Source organism: Geotrypetes seraphini, chromosome 6, assembly GCF_902459505.1.
Source record: "Geotrypetes seraphini chromosome 6, aGeoSer1.1, whole genome shotgun sequence".
Lineage (NCBI taxonomy): Eukaryota > Metazoa > Chordata > Amphibia > Gymnophiona > Dermophiidae > Geotrypetes > Geotrypetes seraphini.
The window spans coordinates 52,174,510-52,199,278 of NC_047089.1; the positions used below are offsets into that span (position 1 = coordinate 52,174,510).

General features: G+C 42.7%; 1 protein-coding gene across 6 annotated transcripts in view; it reads right to left on the bottom strand.

Moving 5' to 3' along the window:
- Positions 1 to 904: 904 nt before the first annotated feature.
- The window catches only part of STARD13 (StAR related lipid transfer domain containing 13), a 406,771-nt gene continuing 382,906 nt past the window's right edge, over positions 905 to 24,769 (bottom strand). For all 6 annotated transcript variants that reach the window (XM_033948072.1, XM_033948071.1, XM_033948075.1 and 3 more), the window contains 4 exons: positions 20,956 to 21,177; positions 19,847 to 20,064; positions 9,842 to 10,018; positions 905 to 1,927 (listed from right to left, as the gene is read on the bottom strand). In XM_033948072.1, coding sequence (XP_033803963.1) covers positions 1,810 to 1,927; positions 9,842 to 10,018; positions 19,847 to 20,064; positions 20,956 to 21,177 — 735 coding nt within the window. In that variant the 3' untranslated portion in view covers positions 905 to 1,809. The remainder of the gene's footprint in view (positions 1,928 to 9,841; positions 10,019 to 19,846; positions 20,065 to 20,955; positions 21,178 to 24,769) is intronic.

Consider the following 24,769-nt stretch of genomic DNA (forward strand, 5'->3'; position numbering starts at 1 on the left):
ACGGTGATGAATTTTGTCACCGTGTCATTCTCTACTAGGCATCATAAGGTGTCTCCATAGATGAGATTCTTGTGAAAGGTAGGTGCCGGAACTGTATGCCTTTAAACCCCTGGCCTACATTTCCAGTGCCTACATTTCACGTAGCCGCGATTATGCAAATGGCACCATTGTGTGACTGACATGCGATCGGCCACCATTTTTTAGGTGGTTACCAATAACGGTGCAGTTTACAGAATCCGGGCCAGAAAGGCTATTTTTGAGGAAGAAGCACAGTTTAATCTACAGAGACCTTTTTGAAAATTACCCTTCATGGGCCAGATTCTAAAAATGGCGCTCAAAATTGGCCACCGGAAAAAATCCATGTGAAATGCGATCTTATAAAGGGCACATAGCTTTTATATAATCCTGCTTGGTGCCAAGTCCCATATCTTAACTTTGGGTGCCAGATTTACACCTGCTGAAATCTGGTGTAAATACTACTGTCCATACTGGTGTCCAAGTTAATTGAAGAGACCCAGTATTAGGTAACAACATGCACAACTTTTCAGAACACTCCATTCCCCCTTTTGAGTTGCATGCAATGAGATATGGGCGCCTTGCATCACAGAATAGTATGCAGCTAGACGCGCAAGCAAATCCTAATTGGTGCCAAGTAATATCAAGAATTGGCTATTAGTGGCGAATTGATCATTAGTCAATTATGTTGTGTACGCATATGCAGGTCATTTGTAGGCACCATATATAGAATCCAGGAGCATGTTTCCAACATAGACACATGTGTTTTTCTGTGACACAATTGTTAATTATTCCCAAGAAACCTCATGAAAACCATCTGTTATACATTTACAACAAATAGATTTTGAAAAAAAAGTTTTACAAGAAACTTCCAGCTAGTCTTGCAAAATGATTGTGAATTTTGGAAAAGGGTCTTATCTTTACTGAACATGTAGTTACTAGTAACAGACACGATATATCAATTGAATTTGGGTGGAAACATGATTTCTCATTTGGTTCCCAAAACAGATCTCTTGACTCAAAAGAAATAAAAACAACTAACCAGTCCATAATACTGTCAAAGAACGGAGACAGTCATCAATATTATCCTAGAATTCATTCAAAGATGGTTTGTGTGCTCAGCTTTACTCTGGGATACATTACCGTTCTGCTCCCGCTTTTGGCATCTGGCAACACAAGCTGCCCTCATGAGCATTCAGTATGGCTATTTTCTTGCAGAATTAGATTTGTGCAAAGTACACAGATTACATTTCATATGCCTTTGTGGTAGTATTATACAACAAGTGACAAAAAAATACAATGTAAAATCCAAGTTAATGCCAGCTGATTTTTTCCTAAATGAACTAAAATATATACAAAATAATTAGTTATATGTACAGTTTATATAGCTATACAGAAATACATATATATTACATATACTATATTTTATTTACAATTAATATGCTTCTTAGAAGCCTTCAATATTAAAATTAAGTAATAAACAGATGATATTCTGCCCATTGAAAAATAATGATAAAGCTCTGAAAGGATTAAAAATGGTTTAGTTCAGTGGCTGAAATCAATATTAAAAGAATGAGAGTGTAAAAGTGCAAAGCTCTCTCTTGGTGACAAGCATCCAATATGGCATCCTTCCTTTTCACCTGATGTGACCCTGGCATCTGGCTTTAGATTGAAAGCTCGTTCGAGCAGGGACTGTCTTCTTTGTGACTGTACAGCCCTGTGTACATCTGGTAGCGCTATAGAAATTATTAATAGTAGTAGGAGTTTATGTACTTTTTGGAGAAAAACAGGCTCTCAGATTTTGGTTTCTGGTCCCTCAGAAGTAAAAAGCTGGAACGAGTTTCTGATCCTGGCAACTTCTGCTGCACACAGGTGTCCAAAGGCTTTGTTGTACCACTCCAGGCAGTGACCTCTAAGAGAAAGGTAAAAAAGCCTGTGAAAAAAGAGCTTCTTTCATAACACAAACAAAGGAATATGTAATAAAACTATATGATACAGTACTAATTAGTTGTGACCTGCATTCAGATGGCTGGACATGCTGAAAACAACCATAGGAAGACCTTACTAGACTAGCACAAAATCGATTTCTTTTTGAGTTGCTAGGACTCAAACACAAGTTGATGGTATCTAACAACAACTAATTAGTTTGAGTTTTTGAGATATTTTAGGTATCCTGTTATAGAATTGTCCTGCATGATGTGTAAAGATGGAACCCCTTCATCAATATGTCAAGAAAGAGAAATTAAAAATGAACTCCCTCTCTATGGTATTTCCCTTACAGCGAGGCAATGATTGACTAGCCTCCGTAGGCTATTGCTGCCTGATCCAGGGAAATTTTTTTCCATTTAATTTGGCCTATTGAATTGATTTTTATATTCGATTCACTTTTCCCGCCCAATGGGTATCCTCACAGGTTTATTTTGTAGCCTCTTCACCCAATCCAGCCTCCTTTGCCCTCTCCAGTCCCATGCCATTGTTGTAGTGTAAACAAAATAAACAACAAGACTTTTCCTCTATTAGGTCCTAGCTCGCTCTCACTGTCTTAACACCAGTTGTGGCAGGATACACATTTCAGATCTGACATATTGTAATTACAAAATAGGTAATAAATTTATTTTTTCTACCTTTTGTTGTCTGGTCGTTTTATTATTCAAATCATGTTGGTCTCAGGCTCTGGTTTCTGTTTGTCTTCTGTTAACTCACTTGCCAGGGACATTTTCTTTTCTCCGTGCTTACCATTCATCTTTCATCTCTGTAACTTCCCTTCCACTGCCAAATCCAACATTTCTATTTCTTTCCTAGTGTCTACCACCTCTCTCTCCCTGCCTTGTGCCTGGGTCACACCTCTGTATTCCCCTCCATGCAGCATCTCTCCCTTCCTCCCCTCCATTATCATGTGCACCATTTCTTTCTCTCCATGCACCATCTCTCCTTGCTCTCTACCCTATGTCCAACATTTCTCCCTCTCTCTTCTCCATGCATATTTCCCTCCCCTCTACCAAATGCAGGATATCTCCCTCTTACTCCTTGCTACCTCTGTTGCATCTTTCCCTTCCTCTCCTCCACCCCATCTCCACCAATTCTTTCTCTTCCCCCCCCCCTGCGTATCAGCTTTCCATCCCTCCTATTCCCCTGTGCAGCACCTCCCAACTGACCCCCCCCCCACTCCCCTTTGGGCCTTCTAAAGTAGCAGCTGTGGTGGCAGTGACTGGCTTGGCAAAGGCAGCAGGGTGAATAGACTTCTCGTGGCCTGCCCGCTAGGGCTTCCCTCTGCCATATCATCAGTGACGCAGCAGAGGGAAGGCCCCAGCAAGGCATGCCAGGAGAAGCTTGTTCACCGCATTGTGTCTGCCAAGTGCGGTCATCGCCGCTGCTGCTGTTACTTTAGGAGGCCCAGAGGTATGTCAGGAGTCACTGAATCGGTGAGTCCGATATTTTTAGAAAGTGAATCGATTCAAATCTGGTGAATCGGGCAGCATTACCATAGACCATAAAAATACCTACTTGTATATTCACATCATCCAATATATTGAAAATTCTATATTTTACCATATAGGATAAAGCTAGCTCTACTATATACTCCCTTTCCGGATCTCATCAGCTCCAAGAGTCTTTACAAAATGCATCACAATAGCAGTGGCCATTAGCACAAGCAGGGCATGTTTATATTTCCCTATCTCAATGATTATCTTGTTTCCACATAAACTGGTGCAAACACAGGGGCTAAACCAGCTTCTCTATTCTGTTCTTCTCTGGACCTCTGGTGCTCAGAGCCAGGTCATTCTGTGAGCATCTATAGTGACCACTACAGTTGTGGAGGATGTCTTAAAACAGACAAGGTGCACTCCACACACAGAAACAGAGAAACATGACGGCACATAAAGGCCAAATGGTTCATCCAGTCTGCTCATCTGCAGCATCCACTCTCCCTAAGAGATCCCACATGCCTGTCCTGTGCTTTCTTGAATTCAGACAGTCTTTATCTCTACCACCTCTACCAGGAGACTATTCCACCCTTCCTGTAAAAAAGTATTTTCTTAGATTATTCCTAAGCCTATCATCTTTAAATTCGCCTGCCTCTGCTTCAAAACCTTAGCAGGCTCTTCACCAATTTACCTATCTGAGCACCTTGAAATTGCAGGCCCCTCTCGTACTCGAAATACCTACCTGTTTTCTTTTCCCTCCCCGAAGGGCTGCCTATACAAAAAATTCCTCGACCAATCCCTAGCATTCCAAGCGGGCAAATGGAACAAATGCCTCTCCACTCTCATCTCCAATTCCTCCCCCTATCAAACCTTCAGGAAGTTAACTAAAACCTACCTTTTTGACAAATTCCTCTGAATGTTCCGCTCTCCTCCCTCCTCCCCCTCTGACCTCAACTCTCCCCCAGACTCTTTACCGCCGTATGTAATACTTCTATTTGTAACACTGCTGTACGTAACTCATAGCAAACATAACTACTTCGAATATATTACCTACCTGCAAAAATTAACTTCTCCGTAAATGTATCGTCTAAAATGTAAATTTAACTTGATTGTTAAAAAATGCATTGTCTAAAATGTTAATGTAACATTAACGAAATTGTAACTTCGCTGTAATTGTACAGTCTCTTCTTCTGTTAACCACATAGAACTTCCATGGTAATGCGGTATACAAGAATAAAGTTATTATTATTATTATCTCTTAACTTCATCCTATACCCTATCACTCTGTAGCTTCTGCAGCTTCCTTTCAACTGAAAGAGTCTTGCCTCATGCATATTTATGCCTCTCCTGCCTTTCCTCCAATTGTGCAGGACTGGGTCAAGATGAGTCTGATACTAAGACAGAAAGTATTTAGGGACAGAATGAGCTTGTTCCAGTAAGGAATGATAAGAACATAAAAACATAAGAATTGCCACTGCTGGGTCAAACCAGTGGTCCATCATGCCCAGCAGTCCCCTCACACGGCGGTCCTCTGGTCAAAGACCAGAGTCCTGAGACTAGTCCTACCTGCGTACGCTCTTATTCACCAGTAACTTGTCTAACTTTGTCTTGAATCCCTGGAGGGTGTTTTCCCCTATGACAGACTCCGGAAGAGCGTTCCAGTTTTCTACCACTCTCTGAGTAAAGAAGAACCTTCTTACGTTCGTATGGAATCTATCCCCTTTTAGCTTTAGAGAGTGCCCTCTCGTTCTCCCTACCTTGGAGAGGGTGAACAACCTGTCCTTATCTACTAAGTCTATCCCCTTCAGTACCTTGAATGTTTCAATTATGTCCCCTCTCAATCTCCTCTGTTCGAGGGAGAAGAGGCCCAGTTTCTCTAATCTTTCACTGTACGGCAGCTCCTCCAGCCCCTTAACCATCTTAGTTGCTCTTCTTTGGACCCTTTCGAGTAGTACCGTGTCCTTCTAAATGATATGCAATTGATGAGCAGCACTCATTGATAGCATGGCTCCTTGAAAGGCCTTCCTACATATGATATCAAACATGTTTGTAATCTTTGCCTGAAGAGGTGTTAGTGTTCGATTTCTAGTAGAGAATGACATGGGAACCAGTTCCCATGGCATACTTCAGCAAACTACGAAAAAACCATGGGGATGGGAAAAAATTGGGCCATCTACTACAGGAACAGGAGCAAGGCCTTTTACTGCCTGTGGGAGTTATAAAGGGTAGTGATCTCCCAGTAAAATAAAAAAATTTGCATCTGTGTCAGCATCTCAGTGAATCCAGCAGCCCCCTCCCATGAGTCCAACAGCACAACTAAACCTTCCTCCTCAACTCCCCTCTCGGCCTGTGTCTTTTTTACCTTTAGTAGCCTCAGCTGCCAGGGAGAATAATCTTCAAATGCCCACACAGAGGCCTTCCCTCTGCTGAGCCCCTTGTTGATGTAACTTCTGGTTTCGCAAAACCAGAAGTTATATCAACGAGGAACTTGGCAGAGGAAAAGCCTCGGTGCAGGCCTTTGAAGATTATTCTCCATGGACGCTGCGGCTAAAAGCAAAAAAGACATGACCGAGAGGGGAGTTGAGGAGAAAGGTTTAAGTGTGCCAACTCGCATGGAGGGGGGCTGCTGGACTAAAGGGGGGGATTCTGCAGCTATCGCCTGGTCTGGGGGCTGATTTTAAGGGAGATAGTGGCTGGAGCTGGATCAGCTCTGAAGGCTGAGTGAAAGAGAAATAGTAGGGTTACCAAATGTCTGGTTTTCCCTGGACATCTCTTTTTGAGGACTCTGTCGGGAGTCCGGGTGGCTTTTAAATTTTAGAACGTTTATCTGGGGAAACCAGACATCTAGTAACCCTACACTTGCTCACCTATTTGGAGTCCTCCCCTTCCCCCATGCACCTATCTGGAGTCCTATTCCTTCTCCCATGCCCCATGCCTGTGAACACCCATCCAAAGTCCTCCTCCCTCCCCCCAGGGGATCCTGTACTTGTCCACCCGGCACTGCTGTAACTCTTCATGTCGTTGATAGAGTGAGTGAACTAAACATGCTGCTTTTGGTGGCCCGGAAGCTTTCTCTCTGCAGAGTTTAAGCACTAGTCTTTGACCTAAGGGCCGCCTAGTGAGCAGACTGCTGGACATGATGGACCACTGGTCTGACCCAGCAGCAGCAAATCTTATGTTCTAAGCAGTGGAACCCGGTGGTGGTAGTGGTGGGGGTTTGGTAAAAAAGTTGCTGGACTGCAGGGATGGGGAAGGAAGGAAAGGAAATATGCCCTAGACCTGCAGGGGAAGAAAGGGAAAGGGCAGATAGAGATACCAGACCACGGGAGGAGGGGAAGGGAAGAAGAGAGATGTCAGACCACTGGGTGGGGTAGGGGAGGGGGTAGGGGAGAAGAGAGAGATGTCAGACAAGGGAAAGGAAGGAGGAGGGAGGTATTCCCGACTAAGGCAGGGGGAGGGGAAGGGAAAGACACAGAGATGCCAGACCACAAAGGGGGGGGGGTAGAAGGGAAAGGAAGAAGGAGAGAGCGATGCCAAACTGTGGGAAGGAGAGGAGAAATATCCCAGACCATAAGAGAGGGAGGAGATGGTACACAGGGATGGGATGGGAGGCATGGGGAAGGAGAAGTGAAGAACAAGGGAGGAGCTGGGGCATAGGGATGGGAAGAGTGGGGAAGGTAAGAAAATGGAAGAAATGCAGTTTATGGATAGATGGGAATAGGGGAGAAGAAAGAGGGAGAAGTTGGTACACATTGATAGATGGAAAGGGAAGACATGGAAAAGTAGATAGATTTGAAGAAGAAGCAGAAAAATGGAAGAAAGTTGAATGTTAAAAGTTAATGCAGAAAATGAAGAAAGAGAGAAAAACAGCAAACAGATAAGAAGGCCCTGGAAACACAGACAAAAAGGAATGCAACCAGAGACTGGGAAAAGTTGAATAGAAAAATAAAATCACCAGACAACAGAGATAGGAAAAGTGATTTTATTTTCAGTTTAGTGATTGAAATGTGCCAGTTTTCAGAATTTACATCTGCTGTCTATATTTTACACTGTTCAGGAAGAAACATATTTCTTTCTATTTCTCTGGTATTGTACTGCACACAGAGCCTGGCATCTTAGGGTTTGTTTGTGTATATTAGGACTTTTAGTTTCTGGTTTAGCTGTGTTCTGCACATGTGACCAAGGCCAGGTGTTCTGGTAGGAATGAATGTTGTGAAGCATTATTGATGTCATGGTTCCAAGTAGGAAGATATTTGTTGGCAGACTGTCTGGGTTTTGGAAGGCCCTAAGCTCAGGGCCGCATCTGGAGGGTCTCTGTGCATGTGCGGACGTTGACGTAATGACATCACACATATGCATGCATGAGCATGATGTCATCACATTGACATCCATACATGCGCAGAGGCCCTCTAGACATGGTTTGGAATTGGGGAAGGAAACACAAGTTTAATGTGGAGGGGGGGGGGGCGGGCGGGCGGAATGGGGTGAGGCCAAGTGTCCTCTTTTTTTAAAGAAGAAATCTGGTAACCTTAGGAATTAGGGGCTAGAACTGCATCTGGTCTGGGAGCCGAGTAAAAGGGAGATAGGGACTAGAGCTGGAGAGAAGAGACAAAGAGGGTATTGGCCCTGCAAGGGGGGTGATTGGAGCTAGAAGGAATGGAAAGAGGTTCTGGACCCATATGGGTGGGGCTTGGGTTGAAAGAGATAGAAAGACTGAACCTGGAGGGTGCTAGACCCATGTGGGAAAGAGCTGGAGGAAAGGGAGAGAGATTTAGGTGCAGGCTAAGAGGGGAGTTGAGGAGGAAGGTTTAGGTGTGCCAATTCGCATGGGGGACTTGCTGCTGGACTCAAGGGAGGGGGCTGCTGGACTCACTGAGATGCCGATCCAGATGCAATTTTTTCTTTTTACCAGGGAAGCAAGACCCTTTACTGCTCCCATGGGGTAGTAAAAGGCCTTACTCCCATTCCAGCAGTAGACGGCCCAATTTTTCCCCCCATCTCCACGTTTTATTGTGGTTTGCCGCTGTATGTTCCAGGAATGGGTCCCTGTGCCATTCTCTAATATTTACCAAAGGTCTTTTGCAGCTGTACAAAATAGCTTAAAATCAGGCTCCTGCTGAAAAGCTTCTGAGGAAACCCAGCATAAGCTTCTGCTCAAGCATGCGCATTCCAGAACAGTATTTTGTTATACAAGTTTAATGTTTCTAGTAGCTCTAGCTTTCTTCTATCATGTTGTTTCCCTGAGATGAGTCTAGGTAGGTATGGGCAGTGGTGTAGCGAGGGTGGGAGGCACCTGGGATGGTGGCGCCCCCACAACACCCCCTCTCTACTCATCCCCCATGCCACACTTGTGCCCTCCCTTTCCTCTGGTACCTCTTTAAATCTTCGCCAGCACGAGTACTTTCTCCGGCCTGCTGCTCATGCCAGCATTGGCTTTTCTCCTGACATCACTTTCTGGCCCCATGACCCAGAAGTGATTTCAGAAGGGAGCCAGGCTGGTGCAAGCAGCAAGACAGAGAAGTTGCTCACGCAGGCGAAAATTTAAAGTGGTATGGGAGGGTGAGCGTGGCATGCAGGAGGAGGGGCAGAAAGGTGCCAGCACCCTTACCAAGACGGCGCTCGGGTGTCCGCCTCCCCTTACTATGCCACTGGGTATGGGGCTCAAGGGGAGTCAGCAGAATCCCGCTCAGACAGAATAGCAGAGGAAAGGGTCATAGATTCTGACACTGATGAACAAGGTATAGAAGTTGCAACTTGCAATCCCACTGGTCTGCCTATGTACCTGTGGCTTGCAAAATGTCTTTCTATGCTGGCCATGGCAGCTCCTAGTATACCAACACCTTTACGACGTGCCGTTGGCAGCAGGAAATCAAACAAATAGAGTAGGATTAATGCAGAGATATGGAGTCCACTGTCCTCTCCAAAAATAGCTTTGTACTTAACCTTTCATCATCCCTCTCATACTCTACCCTTTGTTAATGTGTGGAATGAGACTCTTAAACAGTCACAAGACAGCCACCACCACAATTTTTTTTTAACAGCATTATCTAAACAAAAGAAATGACAGTGGTGAATACAATAAAGACACAGTGTGATTCCAACTATGCAAAATATAAGAACATAAGAATAGCCTTACTGGTTCAGAACAATGGTCAATCAAGCCCAGTAGCCCATCCTCAAGTTGGCCAATCCAGGTCACTAGTACCTGGCAAAAACCCAATGAGTAGCAACATTCCATGCTACAGATCCAGGGCAAGCAGTGGCTTCCCCCATGTAATTACTGATATAGAATTTGTGTTTAGCCTTCATCATCCCAGTAGCTATCTCTAGGTGACCTGTTGAAAGTTATCCTGCTGGCGCATAAATGTAGGCAACAAGTAACGGAATGAAGGGGCACGTACTTCAGATCAATCCGGCATATGTGGGTCAGTCTGGATTTCCCAGAGCCGCATGGCTCTATTAAGTACTGTGAATCCAGCACTGCTGCTCGTACTCCTCCTAGCACAGGGGTGTCTTCATGCTCTATAGAGAGAGCCACCAGAGTGCAAACTCCTTTGGGCAAGTCCATCCTCCAGGTCCTGTTGAAATAAAGAAAACAAGGAAACATTATGATTTCTTTTTAACTGTCAGGTGTTTTGGGGTTTTTTTTTTTTTTGAAACATAGGTAAATACCCAGTGACAAACAAGCAACCATCAGCTTAACAGAAAGCATCTCCCAAGTTAAACAATCAAATATATAATGGTAACATAACGGTAATCCTAGAATTGAGAGTGGTACCATAGGACTGGAGAAGGGTGAATGTGGTCCCTCTCCACAACAGAGGGGGACAGAGTGGCGCAATGGTTAAAGCTACAGCCTCAACCCCCTGAGGTTGTGGGTTCAAACCCACGCTGCGACTTGTGACCCTGGGCAAGTCACTTAATTCCCCCTTTGCCACAGGTACATTAGATAGTTTGTGAGCCCACCGGGACAGACAGGGAAAAATACCCGAGTACCTGAATTAATTCATGGAAACCATTCTGAGCTCCCCTTGGAGAATGGTATAGAAAACTGAATGAATGAATGATAAGAGGAAGTAAGGAAGAAGTAGGGAATTACAGGCCAGTAAGTCTGCCTTCTGGGGTAAGAAAATTACTACTGCTACTACTATTTATCATTTCTATAGCGCTGAAAAGCAAACGCAGCGCTGTACATTCAACATGCAACAGATAGTCCCTGTTCAGAAGAGCTTGCAATCTAATTTGGACAGACAGACAGGACATATAGGGAGGGTTGGGGAGCTTCTTGCAGAGAATGATAGGATGGACAAAGGCAATTTTATGGTGAGTGGGAGATCGGAGTTGAAAGCAGCATCAAAAGAGTGGGCTTTTAGCTTAGATTTGAATATCGTTAGAGACGGCGCCTGACATAAAGACTCAGGCAGTTTATTCCATGCATACAGCGCAGCAAGATAGAAGGGATGTAGGCAGTGGAGGAGAAGGGTATTGATAGGAGGGACTTGCCCAATGAACAGAGTTCATGGGTAGGAGCAAAAAACTCCACCACCACTGAAATGTAATTATCAAAAGGGTAATATACTCATCACTGTGCACAGGAAAAACAAAAAGAGTTTTACTTAGCTTGGGACCATGGTCTGAAACGCCGTGCTGTACTGGTAGAAAATGTCTGGCCAGACTGTAGATGAAAACACCCCGGCACCATTTAGATGTACAATCCAGAATCCATGTCCAATCCTCCAACAAGTGCCTTGTTTCACCTCTCAAAGGGTTCCTCGGGGAATGTATCAGCTGGAAAACTCCACTCCTCTTCCGTGCACAAGAAACGCCCCTAAATGGTGCCAGGGTGTTTTCATCTACAGTCTGGCCAGACATTTTCTACCAGTACAGCACGGCGTTTCAGACCATGGTCCCAAGCTAAGTAAAACTCTTTTTGCTTTTCCTGTGCGCAGTGATGGGTATATTACCCTTTTGATAATTACATTTCAGTGGTGGTGGAGTTTTTTTTGCCAGTGATAGTACATATGCAGCTTGGACTTTAAACAGTATTGAAGGTGTTTACTGCTGCATTGAAATTTTTGAGGCTTTTTCTCCACTGGTTTGTGAAATGGTTATCAGGGGAGTGAAACCCATCTCTGGTGAGTAATATTTTGTAGTTAAATTTTGGGATTTTTTTCTATTACTCTTTGTTTTTTTCTTGAGAGATGTTTAAATACCTACGTGGTATAAATGCACATGAGATGAGTCTCTTTCCATTGAAAGGAAACTCTGGAATGAGTTGAAACTCTGGAATGAAGGTGAAAGGGGAGAGACTAAGAAGTGATGTCAGAAAATACCTTTTCATGGAAAACAAATATCTGTTAACAATATACCAACTACAGTCAACCCATAATTTAACAGACCTCAATTTAATGGATTTCGGATTTAACGGACAGTATTCAGAGGAACAAAAAAATACATGACAAGAGTATATTTTCTCTTCTTCCTTGCACATGCTCTTGCCTTTGTGGGCAACATTTATTTAGCAGTATTTTTGCACTGTAGACTCCATATACTCAGTGATCAACAATGATGTCTGAACCTACTGGTAGCAGTAGAGAGAAGACCGTGTGGCGCAGTGGTTGGATCTACAGCCTCAGCACCCTGGGGTTGTGGGTTCAAACCCCGCACTGCTCCTTGTGACCCTGGGCAAGTCACTTAATCCTCCATAGCCCCAGGTACGTTAGATAGATTGTGAGCCCACCGGGACAGAGAGGGAAAATGCTTGAGTACCTGATTGTAAAAACCGCTTAGATAACCAAATCCTAATAAACTTGAAACTTGAGAAAGCGGGTGAATTTAAGTTTGGGGCAGAAACTTGAGTTAATCAAGAAATTGAAAAGTGGAATTCCAATAGCCCAACTATGCGCAGAAAATGGCACCAAGAAACAAACCATTTCAGATATTTAAAAAAAAATCAAATAAACTTTACTCTTAAGTATAATGTCGAAGGTGCAAGTGGTGTAAGAGCTAGAAAACATATGAGAAACAATTAAAAGAGGTGTATTGTACAAAACGGTACATTCAACAACATTCATGTGCTGTCAATATGCATAGGGTGCAATTAAGTGCTGCTGTACAGAAACTTGCAAAACATATGAACATCAACTTTCAAATAAGTGATGGATGGTTGTGGAGATGTCTGAACAGAGAAAGAGAGTGGGGAAGGGACACTGGTCAGACCACTGTGAGGACAAATATGTTTATTTAAAATATAGAATTTCAGTTAAAATTTGCACAGGTGTACATATAAATAGAACAAGTCGTGGCAGGCATGTAAAGTCCTTTGTAATAAAGCATATACTGGACCCCAACACGATCCGTTTTTCGGCCACAAGGGCCTTCCTCAGGGGTGTACTAGTAGCCCAGTAGGCGCACTGAGAACAAACACATCAGCAAAGATACCTTCATGAAGTACTTGTTGAGCTGGAGGAGGAGAAAGATGTGCATCTCCTCCAGTGGTCATCTTGGGCACTTTTTGGCTCTTTATTCATTTTTAAAACAGGTCTAGCCCAAAATGTCCAAATTGTGCCCTGTACATTTTGAAAATGTTTGATTATCCCTGAAAAATGTCAAAGTCCTAAACCCCCATTAATCCCTCCCAAAACACGCCTCTAACATGCCCCTTTATTTGGCATTGTTGCTCAGAAGCAACATATGTCTTCTATGGCTCTTATGGGAGATCTGCATCTCCAAATGCCTTTTACTTTGCACTGTTGCTCTCGTTCAACATTAAGTTACATAAAGCAGCCATTTTATCATTTGCCAATTAAAGGGTTAAAATGTCCAAGTGCAGGAATAATCAAAGAAAATACTTTTTTACAGAAAGGGTGGTAGATGAGTGGAATATGCTCCTGGTAGAGGAGGTGGAGACAAAGACTGTGTCTGAACTCAAGAAAGTATGGGACAGGCACAAAGGATCTCTTAGGGAGAGGAGGAGATAGTTTTATGCTGTAGATGGGCAGATTGGATGGGCCATTTGGCCTTTATCTGCCATCCTATTTCTGTTTTTCTATTTTGAAAATGAGCCCCTTAGTTACATAGTAGATGATGGCAGATAAAGACCCTTGAACAGTCCATCCAGTTTGCCAAATGATCACACTCATTATCAATTCAAGATTAAACCAACAATGAATATTAAATAAAATGCTTGATCTTTCTTTGGTATTTATGGGACAAAGATCGAAGAAGTCTGCCCTGAACTGTCCTTATGTCCCAACCACAAGAATAGCCATCAAGGCCCATCCCAAACTGTCTTGCATTAAGGTTTAGGGAAATTTATTTGGGCAGGAGGTAGACCACTCAAACGAATCAGCATTTGCCCATTCAAAGAAATGTGCAAATACATTTCTAGTCAGGGTCACTGAAAACTGCACAGTTCCTGAGTCTTTTGCATTTTCATTCAATGCTATTTGCTCGTTTGAAGTTTTAATGCAATTTTCTGTCCCCAGCAGCTGATGGGATTGGATCAAACTCCATCTATCACCAGCTGTGAGAATCAGTGTAGTGTGATTACAGTCATAAATTAAAGGACATCTTCAGGAAATAGGACTAAATAATTGTTCACAATTATGATGGTGCTAAGAAAAAGTGCTGTGATTATGCCTTCTGACAAAGGATCTAATGGCAAGGTATAGAAATGAGCAAGTATGATCAAGAATCTGAAAATGGAGCAACTTCCCTTTGAGGAAAAAATAAAAAAAATAGTATTTATCTACTTGGAAAAGAAACCCTGAAGAGAAAGATGACATGTATATAACATGATGAAAGTCTTAGAGAAAGTAAATAAGATATATATACCAAGAGAGCAGAGGAGTGGCCTAGTATTTAAATTAGAGCATAGGTTCTGAACAGGAGGTTTGTGTACCCCAAGGTGTACATGAGACCTCTGAAGGGGTTACGAGGTTTGTCTTGAGAACCTATGAAGTTACCTTTCTCACCTCCCTCCCGCTACCATCCTTACCACTGCTGCTGTTTCTCCAACTTACCGTAGTTGTGTGGCCACCAGTCTTCAAGTGCATGTTGTTGACCCTGCTGGTTCCCCACCTTGGAATACGAAGTTGATGTCAGAGGGGACACAGGACCTACAAAGCCAGCAAGGTACACTTGAAGACTGGGGCTGTGCAATTGCTGTAAACTGTGTTGCTGCCACTGCAGCAGTTGGGGGGTGGGGGGTGGGGAGGCAGAAGGTGCAATGGAAAAAGACACTGGATGGAAGGAGGGAGACAATCAGATGGGCAGGGAAGATGCTGGATAGAAGGGCAGGGGAGAAGCTGGATGGAAGAATGAAGTATAAAAGATGATAACGAAAGACTCAAGAAAGAAGAAAGGGAATAAGAGAGCCAGGGTAAAGGAAAGATATGGAAAGCTGTAGGTAGGGGACTTCAACTACCCGGGGATAGACTGGAGTACAGGTCACTCCAACTGCACTAGGGAAACAGGATTTGTAGAAGCCGTGAGGGACTGCTTCATGGAGCAACTAGTCAGGGAACCGACGCGAGGGGGTGCTACTCTTGACCTCATCCTAAACGGATTAGGGGGGCCTGCAAGAGGGGTAGAAGTGGGAGGACCACTAGGCAACAGTGACCACAACGCGATCAGATTCACATTAGAAAGGGGGACACCCATAGTAAGGAGGACCGCAACAACTGCGCTCAACTTCAGGAAAGGAAACTATGTTGCTATGAGGGAAATGGTGGGGAGGAAGCTCAGAAACATCTTTAGGATGGAGACTGTAGGAAGCGCCTGGACCCTATTCAGGGACACCCTGCAGGAAGCACAAAGAATGTACGTCCCCAGTTTCAGGAAAGGCTGCAAGAACAAGCGGTCAAAGGACCCGGTTTGGATCTCAACAGAAGTAAAGAGGGCAATAAATGACAAAAAAGTATCCTTCCGGAGATGGAAAAAGGACCCAACGGAGGAAAATCACCAGGCGCACAGGAAATGCCAAAAGGAATGCCACCGAGAGGTTAGAAAAGCAAAAGGGAAATACGAAGAGGGGCTGGCCAGGGAGGCAAAAAACTTCAAGGCATTCTTCAGTTACATAAAGGGGAAGCGACCAGCGAGAGAGGAGGTGGGGCCGTTGGACGATGGGGATAGGAAGGGAGTGATTAAAGAGGATAAAGAGGTAGCTGAGAGGTTGAACACGTTCTTCTCGTCGGTTTTCACGAGAGAAGACACATCTAATATACCGGACTCAGAAGAGCTCATGAGTGGGGAACAGGCCGAAAAATTGGAGCACATAGAGGTAAGTAAGGAGGATGTCCTCAAACAGATAGACAGGTTAAAATGCGGCAAATCACCGGGCCCAGACGGGATCCACCCAAGGGTTCTGAAGGAACTAAGACAAAAAATAGCGGGCACAATCCAGCATGTTTGCAACCTATCCTTGAAAACTGGAGAGGTACCAGAGGACTGGAAATTGGCGAATGTCACACCTATCTTCAAGAAGGGATCGAGGGGTGACCCCGGGAACTACAGGCCGGTGAGCCTGACTTCAATTATAGGGAAGATGGTGGAAGCCATGATCAAGGACGGCATTTGCGAGCACATCGAGAGAAATGGCCTACTGAGAACAAGCCAGCACGGATTCTGTAAGGGAAGGTCGTGCCTAACGAACCTTCTGTACTTCTTTGAGGGAATAAGCAGTCGGGTGGACAATGGGGAACCCATAGACATCATTTATCTCGATTTTCAAAAGGCTTTCGACAAGGTGCCACATGAAAGGCTGCTTAGGAAGCTGTGGATCCACGGGGTGGGAGGGGATGTGCACAGATGGATCAAGCACTGGTTGTCGGGTAGACTGCAGAGGGTCGGAGTAAAGGGCCAATATTCTGACTGGCGGGGAGTCACGAGCGGTGTGCTACAGGGATCGGTGCTGGGGCCGTTACTCTTCAACATATTTATCAATGACCTGGAAAAGGAGGCAAAGTGCGAGGTTATAAAATTGCAGACGATACCAAACTGTGCGGCAGAGTTAGGTCTAGGGAGGAGTGTGAGGACCTGCAAAGGGACCTGGACAAGCTGGAAGACTGGACAAACAAATGGCAAATGCGCTTTAACGTGGAAAAATGCAAGGTCATGCATATAGGGAAAAAGAACCCGTTGTTCAACTACAAATTGGGGGGGGCATTGTTGGGAGACAGCAGACTTGAAAGAGACTTGGGTGTGCTGGTGGATGCATCACTGAAGCCATCTGCACAGTGCGCAGCAGCCTCGAAAAAAGCCAACAGGATGCTGGGCATCATAAAGAGGGGCATAACAACCAGGACGTGGGAAGTCATCATGCCACTGTATCGAGCGATGGTGCGTCTGCATCTGGAATACTGCGTTCAATATTGGTCGCCGTACCTCAGGAATGACATGGCGGTACTTGAGAGAGTCCAAAGGAGAGCAACGAAACTGGTAAGAGGGCTGGAACACTGCCCATACACCGAGAGGTTGGAAAGGCTGGGGCTCTTCTCTCTAGAAAAAAGGAGGCTCAGGGGAGATATGATAGAGACCTTCAAGATCATGAGGGGCATAGAGAGGGTGGATAGGGACAGGTTCTTCAGACTGAAGGGGACAACAGATACGAGGGGGCATTCGGAGAAACTGAAGGGAGATAGGTTCAAAACAAATGCAAGGAAGTTTTTTTTCACCCAAAGGGTCGTGGACACTTGGAATGCGCTACCGGAGGAAGTGATCAGGCAGAGTACGGTACAGGGATTCAAACAGGGATTGGACGGATTCCTGAGGGATAAAGGGATCGTGGGATACTGAGAGAGGTGCTGGGATATAATACAAGTATAGAAAGCTAACCAGGTAATAAGTATAGAAACCCAACCAGGTCGTGAATGTGCAAGACCGGAGGGTTAGGACTTCGATGGGAAGATAGGACTTCAATGGGAAACCAAGGTGGCAAGGGGGCCCCTTCTGGTGATTCAGACAGGTCGTGACCTGTTTGGGCCGCCGCGAGAGCGGACTGCTGGGCAGGATGGACCTATGGTCTGACCCTACGGAGGCACTGCTTATGTTCTTATGTTATGTTCTATGTACAGTAAAAAGAGGGATATTGAAGACTGAATTTAAATCTGGATGAAAAGGCAGAAAATTAAATTGAAGAAAGCTGAAAGGAAAAAAAATGGCAAAAGAGTTAAGATGGAGGAAAACAGAAACCAGATTTGGATCAACATTATTTGAAAAATATAATAATCGGACAATACCGGTAAAAAAGCAATTTTATTTTCTATTTCATTACTGGCATATGTATGTTTTTGAAATGTCCACTTCAACTGAGGACCCTCTATATATAAAGACAAACCACAGACCTCACAGCATACCCTGAAGAAAGCCACAGCATGATGGCTGAAACGCAGAAAACTGCAACAAGCATGTAAAAATGTTATTTTACTTGTGAAAGTACTAACAAAAATACCATCCAAGTTAGCAGTTTTTTAAAAAGGTTAGGATAAATCCCTAGAAGTAAAGTCTATAAACCATTAAGGCTGTCCTGGAGAAAGCCACTGCTTATTCCTGGGGGAAGATAGCATGAAATTTTTCTAATTTGGGGGAATTCTGCTAGGTACTTGTGACATAGATTGGCCACTATTAGAAGTAGGATACTGAACTTGACAGACCTTTGGTCTGGCCTAGTATGGCAACTGTTATGTTCTTAGGTACTAGGCTCTGAGTAGGAGGAGTTGAAGGAATGGAGGATAAAGTATCATAAGTGAAGGAAGATCTCCTGCTGCTATCACCAACTTTTATTTTATTTATTCAATTTTTCTATACCGTTCTCCCAAGGAAACTCAGAATGAATTTATTCAGATACTCAAGCATTTTTCACTTTCTGTCCCGGTGGGCTCACAATCTATCTAATGTACCTGGGGCAGTGAGGGGATTGAGTGACTTGCCCAGGGTCACAAGGAACAGCGTAGGTTTGAACCCACAACCTCAGGGTGCTGAGGCTGTAGCTTTAGCCACCATGCCACACTCTTTCTGGGAGCGAAACAGAGCCTAGGTAGGTGAGATACCAACACACTCTTTCTTTCTGACTGTGGCTAGGTGTAAAAACACAGAAACATGACAGCAGATAAAGGTCAAATGGCCCATCTAATCTGCTCATCTGCAGAATCCACTATCTCCTACTCTCCCTAAGAGATCCCATGTGCCTGTTCCACGCTTTCTTGAATTCAGACACAGTCTTTGTCTCCACCACATCTACCAGGAGACAATTCCACACCCATAGCCCAACACCTCCAAGTCACTCTTGGGCGGGGTCAGCCTAAAAATGTTCCTGTGGTTGACAGATGTTTTCTGTCTGCGCTCTCGACCATGCCTCTGATGTCAGCCCAAAATGGGAAGTTCATGATCAAGTGAAAAGTAGAAGCAGAACAAATAGCTGACTCCAGGAGCAGAGGAGAGAGTGAAGGACAGAAAGCTGGACCAGATGGTGGATGGGATACCCTGGGAAGGATGATAAAGAGCAATGGATCAGATCCATATGTGGGTCATGGATTCCCCAAACCTGTCCTAAATCCTTTCAAAATTTGTCTATATTTTTTTTCACAACTTTTACACAGATGTTAAATCTCTCCATTCCAGTTGCAGACCACTCTAGACAGTTCAGAGAAGTCTAAAGATTGAACTGTAACCAGACCATCTTATAGGACAAATTATTTTATTGTACCTCAGTAATAATTTAAAATGCAATTTATTTTCCCATCTTCCTCTTGATGAAGCTGCAATTCACTTGCAAATTCTGGAAAGCTTATTTTAAAATCCACATGAAAGAATTTGATTGCATATTTCTGAAGCAATTTGTTTGCGGGACATATTTTTTTCTGTTTGGAAGGAAGCTGCTACTCAAATGTGAATCATTATTGCATAAGAACATAAGAGATTATTTATCTGGAAGAGTAAAATTATTATTTTTTAATTATTATATTGATAGTATAATATATAATATTATTGTTTATAATTAAGATAAGAAGGGGATAAAAAATTGTTCAATGTAATAATGTGATGATAACAATGTATTTTCATAGTTTTTTCTGATTCTTCAATTGTATACATTATAAAGTTTGAAATGTCAATAAAGATTTACAAAAAAAAAAAAAAAAAAGAACATAAGAATAGCCTTACTGGATCAAACAAATGGTCCATCTAGCCCAGTATCCCATCTTCACAGAGGCCAATCCAGGTCACAAGTACTTTGCAAAAACCCAAATGCCACTGATCCAGGGCAAGCAGTGGCTTCTCCCATGTCTGTCTCAACAGTAGTTTATGGACTTTTCCTCCATGAACATGTCCAAACCTTCTTTAAAACCAGCTACATTTTAGTATATTTTGTACAAATTATTTGATAAATGCTTCAGTCTTGATCATACCTTAGAATTACAAAGTCTCTGGTGGGATGGGGTGCCATACTGTTCAAAACATATTGATAGATTTCTGTCTGTTTATCAAGTGACTCAATGACCTTCCACTGCAAAAAATCATCATCCCATAGGTGGCGTTCTCTCAATATACGATTGAGTACAACTGATGGGGGAGCTTCAACTTCAACGGATACTTTCCATAGTCTTAGAGGGTTCCCATCTCCAACCTAGAATCAAAGGAAATATCAAATCAACCAATTATTTAATGTTACAAGCTAAAAAAGAATAATGACAGTGGGACTCTAGAATCTTTGCATATTTCTGCAACGAGGATGTTTCTGGATTCCTTCCTCTGAAGTGTGCATTGTATAAAAAGGTGATGTAATGGAAGCTGGGCTTTGTCAGTTATTATATCCAGTTGAATTTTGAAGAAAGCATAACATTTATTTATTTTAGTATTTATATATCACTTATAGCCTAAGTGGTTTACATTAAAGCACTCAAGCATTTTTCCCCATCTGTTCTGGTGGGCTCATGCTCTATCTAATGTACTTGAGACAAAGGGGGATTAAGTGACTTGGCTAAGGTCACAAGGAGCAGCATGGGATTTGAACAAACAACCTCAGGGTGCCAAGGCTATAACTCTTTCCAGCCACCTACTTTTTACATGTATAGGTGGCATAAAAGTCCTTGAGGAGAATGTTGCATAGTGATTAGAGCTATAGCCTCAGCACCCTGAGGTTGTGGGTTCAAATCCCACGCTGCTCCCTGGGCAAGTCACTTAATCCTCCACTGCCCCAGGTACATTAGACAGATTGTGAGCCCACCATGATAGACAGGGAAAATGCTTAAGTACCTGTATGTAAACTGCTTTGAGTGTGGTTGTAAATTGCAAAAAGGCAGTATACAAAGTCCTTATCCCTTTCCCTTTTCTGTGTGTAAAACACCTTAAAAAGCAGAAAAAAAGCTTTATAAAATTACCATATGTATGTATGTATGCATTGCTCCAACTTTATCTTAATGATCTTTAGTTTATATAATTTGTAGTTATAAATGTTATATTGGGTAATAGTAAATTTATATATACACTCATTTCACTTCCTGTCCTTGGAGGTTACCTTTTTATAGGTGAGTTCAGTATTATCTATGCTGGAGCAGGAGACCCATCCCTTGAACTTTTCTTTTGCCTCCTTTTGCAGGCTTAGGATAAGATACTCCAGATACATCTGGTATGTCCCGTTGTCTTCATCCAGCTGTTTTCCAAGTTCCTCCAGGGTCAAAAGGCGAATCTCAGCTTCCACATAAGAATTACGTGACTGTGCTATTAGCTCATGGGGAACCTAGTTCACAGAAATCACAGTAATCAAGTTACCAAGATCACAAAAGAACCCACCCCCACCAAAACAAACAAACAAAAAAAAAAAACCTGAACAACTCACATCCAGTAGAAGCCCAACATTATTTATTGTTTTATGCTATATTTTTTCACATGAAAAAGAGCTCTTTGCTAAGTATTTTATGATGGTAATTGCCAAAGCATCATATAAGCAACAATTTACATTAACCTAATGGCAATGCAAAAAAATGTATTTAAACCTCTCCAAGCTAATGCATGGCCCAATGTGGACCATGGTCTCCATTTAAAAAAAACAAAAACAAGGAATGGTTAAGCTTTTTGATGAAAAGACTTTGTAAAACAATTTATGGTATGCACAGCCAGGCAAAAGTTTGGATCATACACTTCTCCCTCCGCATTCGCTGTGATAGAGGATTAACAGAACTGCAAATACAGAAAAACCGCGAATAACTTTTTCATGTTATTCGCTGTTTTCTATTAAAAATCATCGTGAATATGGTGAAACCGCAAATAACATGGTGGGAGACCTGGCCAGTTCCTGAAGGAGAGGGAAAACAGGGCGACAAAAGTGCCGGGAATCAGAGATTTTCTCTGTAAACGCTTGGAATCAGTGATTTCTCTATGCAAGCTGATGTAATTTGGGGGGAGGAGCAAGCAAGCTAAAAATCATGAATAATCGAAACCGCGATTGCTGAAACCGCGAATACGGAGGGAGAAGTGTACTTATTTTAAACAAATTTTTCCATGATTGTGTCACTTACTTGTTTTTTGTATGTGCATGGTATGCATACTAAAACTTTTGTAATCATGCTAATTAATTGTGCGCGTGTTCATTTATAGGTATATGTGTATATTAGTGATCTGTGTACACTTTAAATTTGTAGGTGCCCAATTGGACCAAATGCATGTTCATGAATGCAAACCTCGATAAAACATGCAACACTGCAGAATCAACTGGTAAACTGTTCTGGATCACAGGAAACAGTTCTGTGGGTGCTGTGGAAGCTCGAGCAGTCCCAATATTGTATAAACTCCCTGATTGTGCCCAGGGAGATGTAATGTCCATTGGGTTTAGCACTTCCAATAATTTTTAAAAGTTGGCTCCTATTGTCTCAATTATAGGAACTTCCCAGCTCATAAACTACTATTCTATAATATCAAACTGCTTTCAACGGAATCACAGGCAGGACTTGTTCCTCTGCCCATAGGTGGCTCAAACAGGTTTCTGCGTCCTTGCCAAATTTCCACTATTTATATTTTTCATTTTTTATTCCTGCATTTTTACCACCTTATTTTAAAACTCCATTTATCCTCTCTCCTCCGATGGAAAGCCAGTGTGTCTTTAATATCACTATTTAAACAACTGCAATTCTGACAACAGCAAAATGCAGTGCACAATAAGAACACAAAATAATAGACATAAAAACAACACATATACATATAAATGATAAAATACAAACCTAAAAGGCAAATAGTTTTAATCATATTACTAAATAAGGGGTCCTTTCACTAAATTACTAATGGAATTAGCATGCACTAAATGCTAAGAAGCTCATTTTATTCCTATGAGCTTCTTGACGTTTACTGTGTGCTAATTCTATTAGCACACAATAAGCTTTTGTAAAAGGGCCCCTAAGTAAATTAAAAAGCTTTCATTCTTTTCTGGAAAGCTAACTGATCAGTCTCTCCATGCAGATAAACTAATAAAATATTCCACAAGCTAGAGCCAGATGCGTCTCAATAAGCTTAACATATTTCACAGCAGGAACAAAGCCGCTGACTGCAAAGCACATGTTGCTGAACATAATAACAAGGGGAATTCTACAAAATAGTGCCTAAAGTTAGGCATTAATTCTGCCCCCAAATTTCAGTATGGATATGCGTTCCAACGGATGCAAGACACCGAAACGGGGCTGAAATGGCAGATTGGTGTATCCATGCTCAACTGCCTATGGGCATGGTTGGGTCAGGGGCATTCCAGAAATGTGGGCGCATCATAGAATACTGCAGACGTATGCCCAACTTGCGTGCCAGGATTTACACCTGGTTTCAGTTGGTTTAAGTCCTAGTGCCTAAAGTTGGGTGTGAAATTCAGCACCCAATGCTATTCTATTAAAAAAAAGTTATCATCCCAAAGCACTCTTTATAGAATAGCATTGGGGGCCAATTTTTTTTTGTAACCAAATTTGGGCACCATTTACAAAATCTAGCTCATAGTGAATGATGGTATAAGAACATAAGAAAAGCCTTACTGGGTCAGATCAATATCTAGCCCAGTATCACATCTTCACTGTGGCCAATCTAAGTCACAAGTACCTGGCAAAAACTTAAATAGTAGCAACATGGACTTTCCGTCCAAGAACCTGTTCAAACCTTTTTCAAAACTAGCTACATTAACTGCTTTTACCATATCCACGGGCAATGCATTCCAGAGCTTAACTATTCTCTGAGTGAAAAAAATATGTCCTCCTATTGGTTTTAAAAATATTTCCCTGTAACTTGAACTTGAGTGTTTCCTAGTCTTTGTAATTTTTGATGGAGTAAAAAAAAAAAGAAAAAAAAAATCGATTCACTTGTACCCGTTCTACACCACTTAGGATTTTGTAGACTAAAATCATATCTCCGCTATCTTTTTTCCAAGCTGAAGAGCTCTAACCTCTTTAGTCTTGTCTCATATGAGAGGAGTTCCATCCCTTTTATCATCTTGGTAGCTCTTCCTTGAACCTTTTCTAGCTATAGCTTTTTTTAAGATAAGGCAACCAGAATTGAACGCAACACTCAAGATGAGGTCACACCATGGAGCAATATAGAGGCATTATAACATTCTTAATCTTATTTACCATCCCTTTTTTTTTTTCTTCAATCATTTTTATTAATTTTTTCAGATGTACAAAAACAAGCAGTACAAACATACCAACCAAAATGAACAAAACAAAAAGCAGAAATAGTCAGGTCATTCGCATCTTCCTTCACGAAGACCCACAGAAACCAACCGCACCATACACACCAGAATCCCCTACCCCCACCCCACACACTCCAGTGTCAAAAGTTCAGTAAAGAACTACGAGCTCTCGAGGACAATCCCTCCCAAACGGGAGCCCATATTCTCCTAAATTTCCTCCAGGGCCCAAGACCCCCCCTCCGAACATCCATATATTCAAATTTTAACAAAGTAAAAAATTAATTTCTCCACATAGTTAAGGTAGGCACATCAGCTTGGCGCCACGACAAAAGGATACACTTCCGGGCCAACAATGAGACCTTTTGCAATAACAGGTTACCCCCCTCTAGACAATCCCAAAGGAGCCCCTGGAGAAAAAAGCAGAATGTCTGCCCGCAGATCATTCTGCAGGTACAGTGCTACAAAGGACCAAAAGGTTTGGATACGGTCGCATGACCAGAACATATGAAGTAAGCCTGCAGGGGTGGACTGGCACCAAGGACACCGAGCATGAGAGGCGTATCCAGAAACATAAGCCCGGAATGGAGAGACATGCAGCCGCAGAAGAAACTTGAAGTGCTGCTCCTGCAGGACCACAGAACGAGTCAGTCGAGGAAGATGTTTCATCAGAAGA